Below are 19,198 nucleotides of genomic sequence, written 5' to 3'. Positions count from 1 at the left end.
TACTCAATAAAGTTTAATTTAATAAATTTGAAAACAGATGAATATAATGTGAATAAATAAATTCCATGTAAAGTACGGAAAAGAGGTTTACAAATGCTTCCTATTTGTATACAAAAATATGAGCTTACCTTGCTAAAATTTATTTGATTTTTATCTGGATGTAAATTTTAGCTGCCGATACATTGAAAACTTTATAAGAGTATCTACTTTTACTAAAGTTTGATTTCATATGTTTAGGACACTAAGCCGCAGTTCACAAACCTGATCAACACGACCATCGGCAGTCAGGACGTGGAGATGATACTGGAGAACTCGCTCGATGACTCTTCACTCGCCTCGCCAGCCACACCGCTGTCTATAGGTATGGAAACTAACCTACAATATGTTATTAGTACAGTTCGACTATACTTTTTAGTAGATGCAACTAAAAGTCTAAATGAAGCACCCCCGGTTTCTGAGGTACATTTGAGGGTAGTTGATCTATTTAATAGCGTTTTTTTATATGAGTTTAAACGCTATTGAATAGATAAACTACCTACGCTACATTCATACGCTAAGTGTACCTCAGAAATCGGGGGTTAATGGAGTCATGTAATCTTGACGTTAAAGCCTTCTTATATCTGCTTTTTTAAGCTCTTCAATCTGCATAAGCGTTTCGGCACTTTAATGTTAGCTTCATGTAATAGAGGGCCGCCTGTTACCATAATAATATACCAGTCACTTTATTACATTTTGGGATGCTATAGAAAATAATCTGAAAGAGAACGAAAGAGTGGTACACTATGGAAAAAAATATCTATAATTTCAACCTGCATTTCTCTTCCTCAGGTGGCAACAGCAACCCCTACAACCCATCAATGACAGCGACTCCCAGCCAGGAGCGTGTTAGCAGCACAGCCACTCCCGCTAGCAGCAAGAAGAAGAAGGACTCGTCCAAACAGAAGATAGTCACAGGCTACATCCTCTACTCGAGTGAAGTTCGCCGCGCTATCGTCGCTAACAACCCTGAGTCTTCGTTCGGTAAGTCTGGCTTTATTTATGTGGATAGTAGAATAACAATAACTTTCTGAAATTATATAAAAAAATGGAAACATTTGGTTCCTAAATATGATTAGTTAATTCAATGAAATATGGATAAAATTCAAAGAGAATTTGTCCAAAAGGGTATCTTTATTAAAAAATCATACTTAAAACTAAAAGCAATATAATTTCGTGATTAATTTGTCCGAAAATATAAAAAGAAATCCTTTATAAAGAATCATACTAAAACAAAAATAATTTTAACAAATTAAACTATCCCATATGTGTCTCTTTTTAAACTAAATGTTATATTTAAGTAACTACACGGTGTCTAATAATAAATAAAACGTACTAAAACAATTTTCACATCATTGTACATCATCCAAGATGCTGTATAACTGTATATTTATTAGTGAACACCATGTATAACGTCAGGTAAGTTTGTCCCATTGCTCGAACTTCCATACCGCTATACTGTCTCATTCTGTGTACATCTTAAAGCACATGATTTTGGATTTGTTCAATTCTACTATGGAACATGAAGGAAAGTTGGATGAAAAGGAATTGATATTATCAAGTATCGAAATTTCGTGATCGCGCTATGTTCAATGTGGTTTGGTTTAATGTGATTTCGTCTTTGATTTTATGCCGTTTTTACAGCGTATCTCTACGAGAACACGATTTTAATTGTAGCAAATAATAATATACTTTTCTGTACCTTTATGAGGTGAATAATTTCTTTTGATTATAGATTCTTTATAGTAGAATTGAACAAAACATAACTTGTACTGTCTTTCCATTTACTTTCTGTGTGACCACAGCTTACAAGTGTCCTATGTAAATGATCCTAACGCCACCTATGTGTAAATCTAGCTAGCAAGGACAAATCTCAGAGATTAGGTAGGTGTATCCTCTATACGTTTTAGTTGGCTTTCTCATGTATGCACGCCGATGTACCCCTGTGCCGTCCTTTGTACTGTGACGTGGATTGTTGTGTATACCAACATATCTTGATACTTATGATAGCATGCCATTTCGTTGCTGTAACGATCGTGAGATTTACCCAGTTATTTGCATATTTTATGTATATTGTTGACTACACAATCGCACAACCGATTATTTTGTACTGATCGGTAGAAATTGTATGCTACTTGCCCTCAAGTATCTAAACAGGTTTGTAACACTATTGGTGCACAACTAGAATATGTATCGATGTTTGAATAAAAATAGAGTATATTGTTACATTTATTTTGACCGTAAAACGCTTCATTGTATTGAAGAGCCTTTTAAACATATAAGTCTTTAACCTGGTCCAATATTTTAACATTATAATATTGAATACACAACAATAAACGTCGTCCGCTAGCACCAGTTGTCGTGACGAATATGTTATGTTTTAACGCACACTGGAGCAGAGTCAAGAAAGACAATACCACGTAAGGTACGTATATTACGTATGTATACGTAGTGTGTGTTGCCAGGCGAGATCTCACGGATAGTGGGCAACGAATGGCGGTCGCTACCGGCCTCCACGAAGCAGAGCTGGGAGGAAAGAGCCGCCAGATGCAATGAGGAGACTGCGGCCAAATTAGCGGAGGAGATGCGCGAGTTGGCACAGCACGTTAGTGTTTAATTTTATTATTGAGAGTCTATTTTCATGGATTATTTGCGTCTTGTTTGATTGTAGCTTTGAGTATTGTCTATTGGGAATCTTACTGTTTCTTTTGACTGAGTGCAGAAAAGTCTTAAAATTATTATAAGTAATGTTTGCAAGGATTTTAGTCGATAGATCACGTGAAAGTGACAAATCAGTATTACAGTTAATAGTTGACTAAAGTTTAGGGATGTTCTTGCTTTTGGTTTCTGGCTACATAATGTACCTAAGCAAAATTTACTTTGAGCAATATGTCGGATGTTTGCTAATGGTAAAAAAACCTAGGCTACTGTACAATGCAACTTAGGAGAAAACATATAAAGCCAATTGCTTTATTATAAAACCAAAAGGTCTCAAAATTAATGTTCGTTACGTTTACAATTCCCATTTATATGTTTATTTAGAATTCTCCAATCTAATATAATATGTTTTCTTACCAATTTTCTTCTTTCAAACTTATGTACTAATTTATATGATACATTATAATAAAGCCAATGGTTGTATGTTACAGACGCCCATGGAGATGACGTTCGAGTGCGCGTGGGACACTTGCGACTACCAGTTCGAAGAGATTTCTGATTGCATGGAGCATTGCATCGGTGATGGAGGAAACAGTAAGTATTTATGTAGTATTTTATTTATTTATTTATTTTGTACAGACAAAAATTACGTTACTTTTCATTGCAAGTAAACATTATAGTACCATAACAGTACCATTATATTTATTATGAGGCAAATATCAGCACTAAAGTTCTCTTGGAGTTGTATAATTTTGAAACCTTACATAATAATATTTTTTACATATTAATTATGTATTAGACCTTCGTAAAATGTTGTATTATCGCTTAAATTATGATAAGCTATTTAGTAGTATTAGTTCAATAAGTAGCATTCAATTGTAGTTACACCTAGTGCTAATCCCATTCCTACATTTAACTAAATAATGTGTTTCCAATTCTTTAACGCTGCTAGTGATTGGTACATTTATTGAGACCAAAAAGGCTAAGCTAGAACGTAAGTATCGTAACCATTTATTTATTTAAATCCTATATTTATCATTGCACCAATTTCATTTTAGCATGAGTTACAAAACGTTTTAAGTTTGATTTGTACACATTTTGCCAATAACAATAGATTAGTTTATAATTTTTTTTAAACCCATTACTGTCATTCTGCTGGGCAAGGGTCTTCTCCCCAGACGAGGGAAGGGTAACGCTTTGAGTTCACCACGCTGCCCAAGTGTGGGTTGGGGACTAATTCATAATAATCTTTTTTGTTATGTCATTTTACATGTTTTCGTATTAAACACCTTCGGGAACTATCGCAATATATCTTTACACACAAATCTAACCTGCTATTACCTTACATGCATCACGGCAGCGGGTCACGTGCAGCAACACTACCGCGGCTCGTTCACGGAGTACCCGTGCGTGTGGCGCAACTGTGCACGTGTGCGCAAGGGCCAGGCGCCCTTCCCCAACCTGCCGCGGCTACTGAGACACGTGCGTGACTTGCACGTTAACAAGGGCAATGGACGACTGATGGCAGTTCATGAGAGATCCAGGTATTTAGTACTTTAAATAGTGTTATAACGATACTGCAGAAATTGGCGTGGCTGCCGTAGTCTAGGCGGTGATTTATGTTGGTGCCCCCCGAGCTCAGAAAAAGAAAAATCAATAGATAAATATAAATAAATATTATAAATAAACATAAAAATATAATTTCGTACTAAGACCCTTGTTGTACCTGTTATTAAAAGCAAATGAACTACGTTTAACGTGAGACTTTTTGTCTATAGGAACTTTGTACCATCATCGAAGAAGCCACCAAAGCAGTTCACCAGCGCTGTACGTAGTGGTGTGATGTCGCCAGGAGGTAAGCTTATTCTCCGTTTCTGTTTTGCATTTATACTACAACTAAATTCCATTAATATTATCCGAAATATTAAATAGACATTTCACGGTTCCTGTAGTGCAATACTTCAGTCGCTTTATACTTCTGCGAGGTCTCTGGATCTCTTACCTCTCGCTCGGCTCGGTCATCGTCACGGACGTCATCGGACAATATGAGTGAAGGAATGAAGTATACCTAAGTGTGTATAATGCAGACTCGAGCGACAATAAACAAGCCTTGGACACTAGACTGGTTTCAATGAAACAGGGCACCGTATACATTTTTCTGACACTTATACAAGTTATTTACTATTTCATTTGTTTTGCGTCTTGTAGCGTCGTTATCGGGCATGTCCCCGCTGGCCCGCAACACGCCGTCCCCCGGCGCGGGCGAGCCCCCCGGCGGCGGGCCGGCCCCCGCCCCGGCCGCGGGCCGCGCGCCGCTCGACCCGCTGTTCGTGGCCGCGCCGCCACGGGCACAGAGGCTCACGCACTCCGAGGCTTATATCAGGTATGTACTTATATATGTTAGGTCTTATGGTCTTCTTGTGTATACCTGTGGTAGCTAAGTCTCAAATAACATTAATTTCGATAGGTAAAGTAATAGAAAATGTATAAAAACTAATGTTACAATTACCTCTGATTATGTAATAGATACTTGTTCAGAAGTGGTTAAATCGGGACTTCGTTAAAAATAATTGCTACTTCCTAATTAAATTCTGCTTAAACTTATTCTAACCTTAGTCGTGAATATAATAAATTATTACAATAAGTGCACAAAGTCTATGCTATAACTTCAATAATTTACTAAAATTAACTCTCTATTCCAGATACATCGAAGGCCTACACTCCGAACAGAAATACATAACTCCATGGGAGAAATCTCTCACTCCAATGCCGATAAACCCAGACCCGGCACAATTCAACATGCACAAGCTGCCAGCTCACTGGATGACGGAGGAAGCCATCAACGGCTACCTGGCCCAAGACAAGAGCCTTTCAGAGACAGACATACAGAAAATGGACCAAAACTCCAAGATTCTGAAAGGCTTATGTGCTTTGAGAGACTTTATGATGAAGGATGCTTTATACGTGACTAAGGCGTATAACACACAGAACATTTGATAGAAGAAGAAGAGGGAACGTAAGGGTCCTAAGTAAGGTTCTTTGAAACACGAACAATGATGACGGGAATGAAGAAACTAAACGATACAGAGATAAAGAAATAACCATCTCAGCGTAAAATTATAATGTTACGGGTCTTAAACGCGATTGAAAATTAAATGTCAGGGTGCCTTACTTGTTTACCCGACGTTTAAGACCCTTTACACTATAGTATGTGTCGTAGACGTGAGAATTTAAAATCTTTAATGTCAGCGTAAGTTGAATGCGTACAGTGACTCGATTATACGTAATAGCGGGTACGTGTACGTATGTATCCGTGCACGTATCCATTGTATCGTACAGTTTTTGATTTAGTAAATGGTGTTCGTGTTTGAAAACTTGGACTAACGGAACGATGTGTGAATGGTGAGAATAATACTAAGTAATACAGTGTAAAGATTTTCAGAGACAATTGTTATTATGATGTTTATTATATTTACTCGCAAGCTTTTGTTATAGACAGTATTCAGTACACAATATACTTAAAATAAGACATAAAATAGAAGTGAATAGTTCCGAAAACATATTGACGTCTACATTTATAATTAAAATCATCAAATTATACTATTTTAAGGTATAGCCAAGCTATCTTTTGTGTGCAAATACCGAGTAATTAGTTCACATTACATATTTCTATATAATTTCTGCTATATGAGTGAGAATTAAATCTGTAGTACTAATATTTGATTCACTTATTTAGTTGTAAGAGACATGGTATTATGTTAATCGGATATAAATAAGTGACATGCGATATACACTCGCAATAACTATAGAATAAGAGATCTGTGACTACATTCGAAATAAAGTTTCTAAATCATGTATTGCGTTTGTTTGATTATTCGCAAAAACTTTAACTTGAATTTTTATAGAAGCTCTTAGTAATGTGCCTGCTAAATCAGTGTAGCTTGCTCGATTTGCAGAAATGGAGGCGATTTTCAATTCTTAAAATATTCTGATAATTTTAAAAACTTTTTGTAGAAAAATATAAAAAAATCTGTGGTTACTGTGAATAGTCACGTATTTAAGATAATCTTAATTCAGGTATTGGGAAGAAATAATAAAACTCATATATTAATAAGTATAGCTTATTTTAATATGTAATATTCATACATACGAATACATGGCATAAATATACGTCAAAATGATATAAAACGTTACTTGGAGGCTTCCACTACAGCTGTCATTTGTTTGACTAGGTCATTGAACTTCGTGCCGTCGAATATTAACACCTGAAATCAAAAAGTCAGTCAAATCAGTGAGCGAAAATAGAGAATTATTAAACCTGAATATTTATAGGTAGTTCATTGACCATAAATAATAAAAAAGAACATAAAATAAAAATGAACTATCGACCTACTTATAAAAGTCTTACATTTAATCAATTTTGAGACTGGTATATGAATACAAAAGACAAAGACTCCTCAGGATCTAAAATTAGCTGCATTTTATCATGTAGGTATTTCCTATTTATTTTATCTAACAGCATGAATTAGCACATCCTTGTGAAACAGATAAGCAAAACAGGCAAAACATTTGTAATCACTTTATGTTATGTTGCATGAATACATTTGATACTATCCTATGAATCTTTTCACAACCAGTTGACTGATACCTCAGTACATAAGATCTGTAGGACTATGCTCTTAATTATAGTAAATACCTACCCCTAATACCCGTAAGTCGCCTATGTATGTAGAGACGCATGTACTGTGAGTAATTTTACTATTTTGTTCCTACCTTCCTATGTGGCCTGAGCGTGAGTCCCTCGTAGTCCCACTGCGAGGAGTCTGTCTGTTCTGTGACGTCCACTTCGAAGCTCGCCACTGCCATGTCTACTAACGCACCCTCCTCAGCATTCGCGAATATCACTTCTGGACCCGCATCTATAACAAGTTTAAGTTAAGATAACAATTAGGACAACACAAGCTAATAACATCTAACAAATTTTAAGTTTTGAATGTATAGCTGACGAAAAAAAAATCTGTGTCAAAAAATCAAAATCAAAATTGTTTATTTCGTTATCTCATACAACTTTTACAATAAATCTTACATAGACACCTTTTAAGTAAAAAGTATACCTGTGCTAGGAGGTCTCGCTCGTCTATAGCAAATTATAAAAGGGTAAAAGTGGTGTACAGAAAAAAATATAAAAAAGGAAAACGAAGGAAAATTTTAATATAACAGAATTAAAAGAACACAGGATAAATATCAGCTTCTAATCTTTCTAAAACATCTTTTTCATCATCCTTGCAAGCTTTACTTCAAGAGATAAACAACAATGCCTTAGCAACAACTTGTTGATCAAATAACTACAATTGTTTACAAAACACACACATACCATCAGAATTGTATGTCTTGGAGATCCACACGAGGTATCGGAATGTGTACGGCATGTTCTTTTGCTGTGCTTTGGTCAGCTCTGACTGCAGTGAAGAGAACAGAGGCAGACTGATCGCTGCTGGAATGTTTATCATTCTGTAACAAATTAAATATGTAAATAAAAATTATGTTTATTGACAGGAATCTGTGGCTATTTTATTAGCCAAAAAGTTTAATAAACCAAGCAGGTTAAATGCTTTTCTACAGGTGGGTAAAGGGATTTAGTTGAGTATTGAGATTTATATGTTGAGATCATTTATGGAGTCATAACTGGAATAATTCTAAATCTATCCACATTTTAAAAACACAAACTAGATGTTATTGAAATTATAAAAAAATTATGATTAATTATAATTATGATCAAATTTTTTTATGAATAAAATTTTTAAAAATTTTATGGGTTAGATATCTTATTAAAATTCTATGTTGAACCGAATCCGGACTTGTTACTCATATATCAACACTTGAACAAACATCTTCATAACACACTTACCTTTCATTTATAATGAGTCCAACATGTTCCTGATCATTTCCTAAGATTTGCTTCACAAATGCTTTAGTCCTATCGTCAGCATTGTCATCTGCTAGTGAAGTTAGTAAAGCCCTTACTTGTTTTATGCATGGTTCATTCTGTAAAATAAATACAACAGTTTTATATGCTAGTAACTAAAAACATCAGTAACAAAAATTTTTAATGCAACTTGTGCAATAATTAAATACAAAAACATAGTTTTACTGTAGGTGAGTCATGAAATTTATTACAAAGCTACTTCATCCATCTACACCGCAAGGTCATCTTATTTTTTTCCCAAAAATATAATTTTGTGCAGCATCCAGTTTTAATTATATAAAGATCTCTTTGTTGTAAGTTTGTGATCTTAAAGATACAAGATTCCTTTATACTTTTTAAGTAAAACTATAAATGCAAAAAAGATTGAACTAATAATAATGAATTTTTACTTACTTTCCTCTTTGTGATATTGATAATAGTGGTGATTCCAAACACTCCGTCACTGCCGTCATCCTCATCATCATCGTCATCGTCTTGTCCGTCCAAGCATTGTTTCACAACACTGCCCACATAGTTCTGTGCTGTAATATTATGCTTCCTTCAGTATATGTAGTAAATTTCACAACTCTTTACAACATTGTTCCTTATTATTTTTATTGTCATGAAACTTTGGAAAAGTAATTAAATTATTTACTTTCGTGTCTAATATCTAAGTAAAATATTATAACTTTATATTATAGTTAATAATAAAAAAGAAATAGGATTAATATTTATGTTGTTTATTCTTCAAAACTTCAATGAAAATAAAATTTTCAATAGTAAATACGAAATATAAAGATGAATTATCTCAAAATGACTTACAGATGATAATTTGTGTGAGCGCCCCAAGATCAACATTAGCCTTCAAGAACAGCTGACGCAGCAACTGCTTGATGCCGTGGAAGTCGCAATCCTCCGGGTTACGACCTTCAAAGTCTGCTTGCAACTCCTAAAATAAAAAATTACTGGTTTTCTCTCTATTGTTAAGGTACAAACATACTTGTTGAATAACTAAGCTATAACACTCATGTGCACGCCATTCTCGGCATTGTTCATTTCATAATATTTTGAAACTGATACGATATTTTTGTAGCTCAAATTACAACAATATAAGCGTGAATTTAACGTGAAGTAAGGCATTTGAAGACAAATTACGGAAATTGTGTCGAATATTCCAGTTTTAAGAAGTAAATAACTGTATTTTACATAAAGTGTTGTAAAAATGCGGCATGCCATGTGTTTACTAGGTTATGTTATGGTGAACTTACCCGTTCTCCGACGTAATTGCCATCAGAATCGAAATCAGATTCCCTCTCGCTGCCTGATTCCTCTTGTTCTTCTTCCTCACTTTCATTGAAGTTGTCTTGCATGTTTTCTTTATCCTCTCGGGTCTTTTTGTTAGACATTTTGTGTTCTTAAATACCGAGCAAAGTTATACACAAACAACAATCACACTGGTATCGATCGATCAAGAACAAAGTAGTTTTGACTTTTGACAACTTGGCGCTAATGTGCCGAGTTGACAGTTTTGACAACTGCGAACGCGTTTACGAAGTGACTTAAATATAAATTACCGAAAACGTACATATTCTATGCTATTTGTAATATATTTTGGTTAATTTCTTTTTGATAAACTTATGTTACTTATTTTAACGTAAACAACCGAACTCTACTAAGCCTATACTTAATTGATAATCTTTTACACTCAGGGCAGGGAGCATAATTTAGGGAAAGTAAAATAAGAATGTTTCATAGCGTTGTAACAACGACTTAACTTTATTGTAAAATAATTGTGCATTAAAAGCATTGCTAAAATTAAAACAGAGGTGTAAGCCTGGTATAAACTAATGAGTGCATTGTGTGGTTTCTAAAACAACGACCTATAGTTTTGAGGCTGATACCACAAACATTGGTCAACCCCTCAATTTTTATAAATATTTAGCAGCAGTGTAAAGTAGGACCACGAGGTTTTAATTATCTGAAAAATTCCAAAGCGTTAAGTTAATAACTTACATAATTACAAGTATTTAATATCTATTTAAGTAACTGAAGGTGTATTATGACAGTTAGGGTAGTTTCTTACCGTAGTGTAACTGGATAATGAAATAATTGAAAAACCATACGTAGTAACGTAGACTTCCTTTTGAGACCTGTGAATCGAAATAATTTGGCATCACTACCTACAGTAATAATTCAATCTTACTGATAATATTTCAAGAAAAAATATAAAATCATTGCTCGATCTAGATATCGAACCCGGTCCACGCGAGTAGCAGTTAGTTCATGTTTATAAATAGTTTTCTTTACTAAGTAAAATCTGCGAATTATCTTATTTGGCAATACGTCCTCATATTCTATTACCATGAAGAATGAATAAGAAAATTGATACTCACCTGTGTAGCATAATTAGTAGAGAACTCTTAATCTTTTGTGAAGCTTTGTACCAGCCACTCTCGTACAAAGCGCCTGAAACTCGCTCACTCTGCAATAAGAAGTAGTTCAATTGAGGCTATTATAGTTCGCTATAACGAATAACTTAACAATGAGTTCTTATTAACTCCAAGTTCTGCCATTTCTTAGTAATAGAATGCATTAAGACCGCAATAAAGTTAATATCAAACGTTAGACGCCTGTGAACGTTGAATAGCATTTTTGTGGCTAATTTAGCAATCGGCGAACTAAAAATCAGACAAGTACCTACTTTTGTGATAAAAATAATCTAGAACTCAGCCAACCTTTGGACTTTCATCGTGTAAACAAGATCTAAGTATTTGTATGAGATCCTCATAATCCACATAACTACATTCATTAGAAAAGTAAATAAAAAAATAAACTCAGCAATAACTTAGGAACGTTTTCCCGCGGACCCTCAATTTAGGGAAGTAAAAAACAGCGATTAACAACTTCTACCTAGTGTGTTTTCGCGATGATGGCGTAAATTTTCAAGGACCATTTTTGTATCGAACACAAAAAGGAAGGGTGGAATAAAAACCTGTTTCATTCAAACTAAACCTGGCACGGATACACGATGGAATTACAGTGAGCTCATAAAATGAGATTACCAAGATATTTTTCCACGGTCTTGCAAACTCTTAAGGGTTTTTCAATTGAAAATATTGTAGATTAGTAGTAGATAAACGTCCCTAAGATATTAAACGATTAGTTGTAAATACTTCTAAATATCAAAATTCATTATCTACTTATTTATTCCACAAAATATTGTTTATTCCTTCTCATGGATATAACTGGCTACACAAAACGTATGGTTTAGGTTGCATATGTCTACAGCTTTTCCTTTCCATTCCCCCACAAATTGTGTGAGGGAACTAAAATTACTTTTCCAACCCATACCTCCGGTTATTGTGCCCATTTTAATATTTATAGGTGTTTAGTTCAAACACCTACGTTAAAATATTTCTTTATATTTTTTGCGAAAGCGTCTTGTTCCGCCATTTATCCAGACATGAAGGGGCTTATAGAGAAAAATAAATATATTTTTGCGGGAAAATAGTGTTTTTATAAAGAGCTTAGGCGGCTTTGTTCTAAATTCGTAACAAAGATAAACCTATTACGGCATTTCCTTTGAATATTGTTATTTGGTTGTCGTTAGGACTTTTGACGGCCGTATTTTTCGGGCCTACGATTGAGAAAATACGTAGAATTTTCATTATAAATTTCTTTACAGTCTAGATTTTCAAAGATAGTTATGAAGGTGTTTTTATCAATCAAATAACTTTAAATATAGCATTATACTTTTTTTGCTTTGTAAGTTTGTATTTTAAGTTAGTTAAGTACATTGTATAATAATATAGCACTGTATGCAAAGCGTTCAGACTTTCCTTACCGATTCGAGTAGTCTTTGCCCATACCAGCACAACAGCCAAGTCTGTGACAACGCCGTCATGAGAAATGATTTGTAAACTAGCTCGTTCCACTTCTCTACTATCTGAAATATAAGAAGTATCTAGATAAAAAGTTCTATCTGACATAAGGATATAATATAAGAAGTTTAGAACTTACAACACAGCAGAATCCACAGAAGCAGATGATAATCGAGCTGTTGAAGAAGTTGACTAGAAGAGCAAAACTGAACATGTTTTCGACATCGCCTGCCAGCCTGAAATACGTATACTCGTTAAGAAACATACTTTAAGCTTTACAGTTTTAACACTATCTGATGAAGCACGCCTTCACTACTTGCCTGATAAGTATTGGTTAAGAAAGTAGAGTTACGCTCACCGGTCGGTAAACGATTTGTGGGTTAAGCAAACTTAACCTAATATGTAGACGGGCGACTGAATTGGTTGTGGTGTGTTGGGCGTCTCCTAGCCTCGGATGGCACGTAAAAAGACGGTCCCGGTAGTTGTCAATTAAGATAACAGTCGTTTAGCCACGTCAAAGGCTTTCGGGTGGCTTGAATAAATTTGACACTAAGTTGACCAATTACCTCTAACCATACGAAGAAAAGAACAGATTTCTTTATAAAATTCTTGTAATTTATTTCAGTTTCGTATATAGGCTTTTCTGCCAGTTATGAATAGTGTGTCTTACTAATGTATCGGGGTATTTTGCCCAGATTTAAGCGTTTTTTTTATACGATAATACGCTTTTCGCGGAAACCCAATTTACATGATACATGCACAATGTCATCAAAGTTTGTGATCGGTGACGCTGGTCATAAAAGCAAACAGTTTATTTTTTATGTTAAAGACGCAATTTTGTGTTATATATTGTATTATCCCATGCAATTTGTTATCAAAGATTTGCAGAACCGGGTGTCCGAAATCAGGGATGTCATGATAATAATCTGATTTAAAGGGGGTCACCTTGGACGGAAGATTTAAAGCTGTGCTTAAGTTTTTGTTAGTATCCTCCCGTTATATTTGTTTTGCTTAGTTTCCACTAACCAAACAACCCATAATGATTTAACCTATGACTATTCTACCGATGACAGACAGACAAGTAATTTGATGCGTAGCGTTTTGTTTTCTTGAGCCCTTGACTGTTTATGAGTGAGGTAAATCTTTAGATCATCCGGCTACTTGTGATTTTCCATAAGTGTTTGCCGGTTGGTAAAATTATTGGTCGTCTTTATTACTTACCTGATTAAAGCACGATGTCTCAGAATAATTTCAGTAAGTTCCTTCTGTTGCAAGTCGTCCCAATCCTTGTCGGTAAAGGAATCAACAATGTTCTTGTGGCTATCAGCATAATCTTTGCAGTATTCTCCTACAAAATAATTTGGCCGCTTAAGTTTTGATCGTGATCATAATTGAAAACCTGATAATAAGGTCGGTAGTGAACGTCGTTATCACTACGAGTGTAGGTTACCGGTTCGATTCTCAGAAGGAACATTTATCTATTAGAGAAAAACGAATAGTTAGTTTTTGCTAAGCTGTTGTTTGTGTCTGAATAAGTTCCTGTGGTTAAATATAATTCTTATGTTTTCTTTCAAATCAGAAGAAAGAAAGTCTAGTAAACGATTCTACTTTTAAGAAATAAAGTAGGTACTAAATGTGTAATACATTTTACTCAGTGTCGTGAATATTTTATGAGTTAATATTCTTATTTGACGGCGAAGAAGAATGTAATATGTTTGTACTTTTGTGACTTTCTTTATTTGCTTGTAAATTCCTTATTGGCTTGACACAATATAAAAGTGAGGAAGTAGCTAAATTTAAAATGAATGGATATTGCAACAAACATAACATCTTAATATCTAGGTAATGTGCTTTGGAAGATAACACGATTATGGTCATTTGTAAATATATAAAATCCTTTTTAGAATAAGTTCTTATACCGAATAACTTCTATTCTTATTTTTATTCGTATTCTTATTATTATTCGTTTCTTATTTTTATTCGTTTCACTGAGAGTGATACATATGGGCTTTAACTATAGCTATTAATATTTACGGAAGGAGATTATGTTCAATTGTATTTTAAATTGAATAGCAGTGATAGCCGAGTGGTATAAGTTGACACCTCCCACGCAAGTGGTCGCAGGTTCGAACCCGAGGCAACACACCAATGACTTTTCGAAGTTATGTGTGTATTAGAAATAATTATCACATGCTCCAACGGTGAAGGAATACATCGTGAGGAAACCTTGCATGCCGAAAATTTGTTTAATAATACATTAATTGAAGGCATGCAAAGTCCCCAACCCGCACTTGGCCAGCGTGGTGGACTCAAGGCCTAACCCCTCCCTCATTACGGGAGGAGACCCTTGCCCAGCAGTGGGACATTAATGGGTTTAATTTATTTATTTATTGTATTTTAAAAGATTACTGATGAAAGTCATGAAACTAATAGGTCTGCAATCTAATTTATCAAGACTGCAATATTCTTTAAAGTTGCCAGCTATATATTAATCCTAACAGGAAAGTCGGTGATTCAACATGGGGTGCCGTGCCGGGGTGTTCATTAGAAACACTCGTTTGAATGTTACGATTGCATTGCACTCGCTTTTACAGCCACGAGGGTGGAACTTGACTTTTAATCAAGCTAAGGGTATGGCCTAACACTTCAAACAGCTACCGTTAAACACAGAGTGCAAGAAGTGTTTATTTGTTCGTATCTTCTGCAATAAAAGCATGCATGCAAAGTATTCATGAAATAAAGTAAGTATTTCCGAAGCCTTGTATGGATAGGGATAGTATAAAAGGTTTTATTATATGAACTTTTTACAGCAAAGATAGTAGTAGAAGATCGTTATTAATGTTTGTTATCGAATTTTAAAAGCACGGAAATTGATTGTATAACTACTTGTATTCATCCAACAGAAAAATTATTCTATTCCTTCAATAATTAATTAATAACTTGTCAACTAAACCTTAACAAAGAATTTCAGCTGTGCCTAGAGCTGACCGCAAACGCGGTAAGTGAATGGTTAAAGTTAAGCACATAAGTTATTTGAACGAAGACACTTAACCACAAGCCCGGAAAATAGATTATAACACATATCGGTTGCGGTTCATATTTTTCAATTAAATTTACTTTATAACCAATAATAATAAATTATATACTATATTCTGCACCTTTTTCAGCAAAGATTTCAGTTTTCTCTACTAATTACAGCGCGAATTTCGCCATAAAACGTGGGTGTTATCAAAAGGTAAGCACTCAGCAGGTATGCAAGCCAAATTATCTTATAATGACTCATACCAACGTGTTCTATTTTACAAAATGCTGCCATAATGGCTTATGTCATTAGATTTTTAAGCTTAGACTCATATGTGTGATGCTAGGTATAAAGTTTTGAATGATTAAAAATGGGTAGGTAATAGTATTGTTTGGATATTTTCTCATTAACTGATTATTAAAAATGCATGTGACTATGGTTAAGAAGCATTAGGTAGTAATTGAGTATGAATTGGATATCGATTTATGTCACTTATTGTGCCGAAAAGTATTGAAATAATAGCTGCCAATAAATTGTTAAAGAGTTTCTTTCTTCTATTATCATTTCTAGTGTATGTGAGCATGGAGCTCGACGCGACGCGATTGTTCAAACGTTATTATCTTTTCAACTTACCTAAAGGATAGGAGTCCACAAGCTGCTTATCAACAGGAACGTAGACCAGTCTCCGTATCCTCACAGAGAGGAGGTCGAACTGCGTCGTGATGTGACTTAGAAATATGCAGAACAGAAGGTCCCCGGACAACATGAACCAGATTGTTATCAACCCTGAGGATGAAGTTACAATATATTTAAACCCGCGATCCTCGATTTAGAACAGACTAGCTGAACCGCGCAACTTCGCTTGCGTCACATAAGAGAGAATGGGGTCATAATTTTCCCCGTTTTTGTAACATTTTTTACTGGTACTCTGCTCCTATTGGTCGTAGCGTGATGATATATAGCCTATAGCCTTGATTGATAAATGGGCTATCTAACACTGAATATTTTTTCTAATTGGACCAGTAGTGAGATAAGCGCATTCAAACAAACAAACAAACAAACAAACTCTTCAGCTTTATAATATTAGTATAGATTTGTAAAAAGTCACTTAATGGTAGCAATTTAACCGTATCTAAGAATATTTTTTCTAAGACGCAATCAAATTATTCAAAATCTTAAAATGTGTGAAATAAAAACTGTAACTAACTAACTAACTGCACTATTTTCTTGGGTTATTTTGAAAATCTTAAAGGTTCGCTTTCAGCACTCTCAACTACAAAAGTTGCTAACTACTATTCAATTGATGAGCAAAATTTATATCGACAATTTCTATCGCTTCATTAACACCAACATCGCACTATTGTTGAAACAAGTAGAACAAACGAACTGATTGAATATGCTGAAAACTTTGTCGTCACAAGAATGTCTCTACTTCGCGTCTGCAACATCTTTGCATTTCCCGGTTTATTACAAGTGCTATAACTTTTCTCATAAGACATGCACTGAGAATGTGAATAACAATACTAAAGTTTATACTTGAAAACTATTATTGTTTATTCAAAGGAAGTGGTCGTCAATTTATTATATTTAAGGAATCTCGTAAAAACATGAACTGGTAATCTTGGCATGATGTTTTGGAAATAAGTTTTAGTTATTTTTCATCCGTTAAGAATGCGGTCGCATTTCTAATCCCGCATTGACCTTTATAGTCACGAACGAAGGTGTTCCTTGGTCACTAATTGCCATTAACTTGACAATACTTCAATCATCTTTGATATATGATTGGGCAGATGGAATTTAGTCTTATTTTATTCACAGTGTTTTGGTACATATGTGACAAAAACCGTTTATAACCGACTTAATAACAAGAAGAGGTTCTTATTCTTCGGATTTTTTGACATCTAAAGATAGTTCAGTTAAAAGCAGAATTTATTTCAATTACTAACCGTGCCAAGTCTGCCAAATCAGTGTGACAGCGTAATAATTAGCAATAGGATCGAACGGCAGCCAGTAGAAGAAGGGTAGGAAGTAGTCGCCCTCGTGTCCCATGTACACCCTCGCGATCATCACGAACGGAGGAGACAGGAACACCACCAGCAGGGCGTTGTTGCACCAGTAGTAACCTGGACATGATACGAAAGTTTGTAAAAAATAGTTTAGTAAAAATGTGTTTTGATTTAGTTTAGTACCTGGAAAGTGAAAATATCTTTGTAAAAAAGTATTTATTTATCACCAGCCTAAAAATGATAAACATATATGTAAAGTGTGAAAAGGTCGATTATTCTTTTTTATTACTATAAGCTACGATCTTTTGGCTTAGAAATTCTAATGAGACTTCCATGCACAGTTTTTCAAATCACATCACAATGATGTTTGTTCACATTAATTTGAAATTGAAAATCTTCTAATTAATTGGCTCTGCTTCCTAACCGTAGGATTTTTAGGTGCATGATAGGAGCTTCCCCGCGGCGCACCCTGGTAGCAGCTAGGTTCGGTAACGCAGAATCTAGGCTGACTAAACCTTTTACCACAATGGTAGTCTCAAACACTAGGCAGAACACCCCGCCTCTACCTCCAGATACCAATGACTCGTCTCAGACAGGATCTTTAAGTACGGTCCTTTCCCTTACCTTGTATAACATAGTTGAGGTCCCTGAGCGCGGTGCTGATGACGTCATGCTCAGCATCAGACACCTTCCCCCTCGGTCACATGTCGCGCAGTTCACTCACTAAGTTCTCATACACCGGACGATGCACCTCGATCATGTATGACTTGGACATCGCTATGAACAAATGGTAAATCATGTAGTATAGTAAGTTATAATAGTATAATTACGATATGGAGTCTATTAATGATCCGCCGACAGATTTTACTTCAAAAAAATTATGCAGGCGACTTGTAAAATCGCTGACTATAATTTGCTGTCAGACTTAGACTTTCGTTTGTAAACTGTCGAAAATTATCTTATTGTCTAATATTAGACAATAAAAATAGTTTCCTGACTGATTCGGGTAGTCAATCGAAACTATAAAAATGCACAGGTTCGATTTTCTTTAATTCTTAAAACCAAATGACCACCGCCCCAATGTGACAGAAATATTCAGCAATATTTAGATCTACCCGAGATTCGAACTTAAAACTTCGACGAAGCAGTGTCATTCAATACCGTTATGTTAAAGGTAGTCAACACTCATTACATAAGCAATGCAAACAACGAGAGGTACTAGAACTTTCAATCGAAAATCAAAATAGCTTAGGAGTATAGGGAAAAAGAAGTCACTTCTAATCGACGTTTTATTTTCAGCTGTATGCAGAAAGTTAGCTATGAAAATTCTCTTCAGTTGAAATCGATAGTCATGTGGATTATATTAGAAAAGTCAAATTGAAATACGAAGTTTAATCCTAGAAATACTATTGTGATGATGATATTATCTAGTATTTGTGAATGTATAAAAACATTTCAGCGTTGAAAAACTAAACTAAATATGAAAAAAATATGATATTTCAGCGTTCGTAATCGTATAATCCGCTTTACTATAGAAATGTTAAAATATAAATTCTCCGTAATATCGCTATGTATGCGTTTTTAAAGCTCTTTTTATATTTTCACAACTGGGATTATTTTATGAACAGCA

At 34.8% G+C, this 19,198-nt stretch overlaps 2 protein-coding genes and 1 pseudogene across 10 annotated transcripts in view; 1 reads left to right on the top strand and 2 right to left on the bottom strand.

The window, feature by feature from the left end:
* The window catches only part of polybromo (protein), a 30,174-nt gene extending 23,625 nt beyond the window's left edge, over nucleotides 1–6,549 (top strand). For 5 of the 9 annotated variants that reach the window (XM_076130303.1, XM_076130298.1, XM_076130300.1 and 2 more), the window contains 9 exons: nucleotides 238–361; nucleotides 829–1,020; nucleotides 2,502–2,641; nucleotides 3,186–3,288; nucleotides 3,647–3,688; nucleotides 4,055–4,238; nucleotides 4,473–4,549; nucleotides 4,903–5,077; nucleotides 5,397–6,549. In XM_076130303.1, the coding sequence (XP_075986418.1) occupies nucleotides 238–361; nucleotides 829–1,020; nucleotides 2,502–2,641; nucleotides 3,186–3,288; nucleotides 3,647–3,688; nucleotides 4,055–4,238; nucleotides 4,473–4,549; nucleotides 4,903–5,077; nucleotides 5,397–5,691 (1,332 nt within the window). In that variant the 3' untranslated portion in view covers nucleotides 5,692–6,549. Of the gene's footprint in view, nucleotides 1–237; nucleotides 362–828; nucleotides 1,021–1,893; nucleotides 1,921–2,435; nucleotides 2,462–2,501; nucleotides 2,642–3,185; nucleotides 3,290–3,646; nucleotides 3,689–4,043; nucleotides 4,239–4,472; nucleotides 4,550–4,902; nucleotides 5,078–5,396 lie in introns of all 9 variants that reach the window. The other 4 variants (XM_076130306.1, XM_076130302.1, XM_076130305.1 and 1 more) reach the window with 3 other exon arrangements.
* A 252-nt stretch (nucleotides 6,550–6,801) lies between these two features.
* On the bottom strand, nucleotides 6,802–10,154 carry LOC142983671 (protein BCCIP homolog). The gene is made up of 7 exons (XM_076130657.1): nucleotides 9,928–10,154; nucleotides 9,482–9,608; nucleotides 9,074–9,201; nucleotides 8,603–8,739; nucleotides 8,069–8,205; nucleotides 7,468–7,613; nucleotides 6,802–6,959 (listed from the first exon to the last, which is right to left on the bottom strand). Exons 1-7 carry the CDS (start codon nucleotides 10,063–10,065, stop codon nucleotides 6,885–6,887), a joined length of 888 nt encoding a protein of 295 aa, XP_075986772.1. The 5' UTR covers nucleotides 10,066–10,154; the 3' UTR covers nucleotides 6,802–6,884.
* Nucleotides 10,155–10,580: 426 nt separating this feature from the next.
* LOC142983508 (odorant receptor 4-like) lies at nucleotides 10,581–18,343 on the bottom strand (annotated as a pseudogene).
* Nucleotides 18,344–19,198: the final 855 nt, after the last annotated feature.

The sequence above is a fragment of the Anticarsia gemmatalis genome, chromosome 24, assembly GCF_050436995.1.
Source record: "Anticarsia gemmatalis isolate Benzon Research Colony breed Stoneville strain chromosome 24, ilAntGemm2 primary, whole genome shotgun sequence".
In the NCBI taxonomy this organism is placed as follows: Eukaryota; Metazoa; Arthropoda; class Insecta; order Lepidoptera; family Erebidae; genus Anticarsia; species Anticarsia gemmatalis.
Note: the sequence above shows the minus strand (reverse complement) of the source record. Positions and strands in the feature narration are given on the sequence as shown.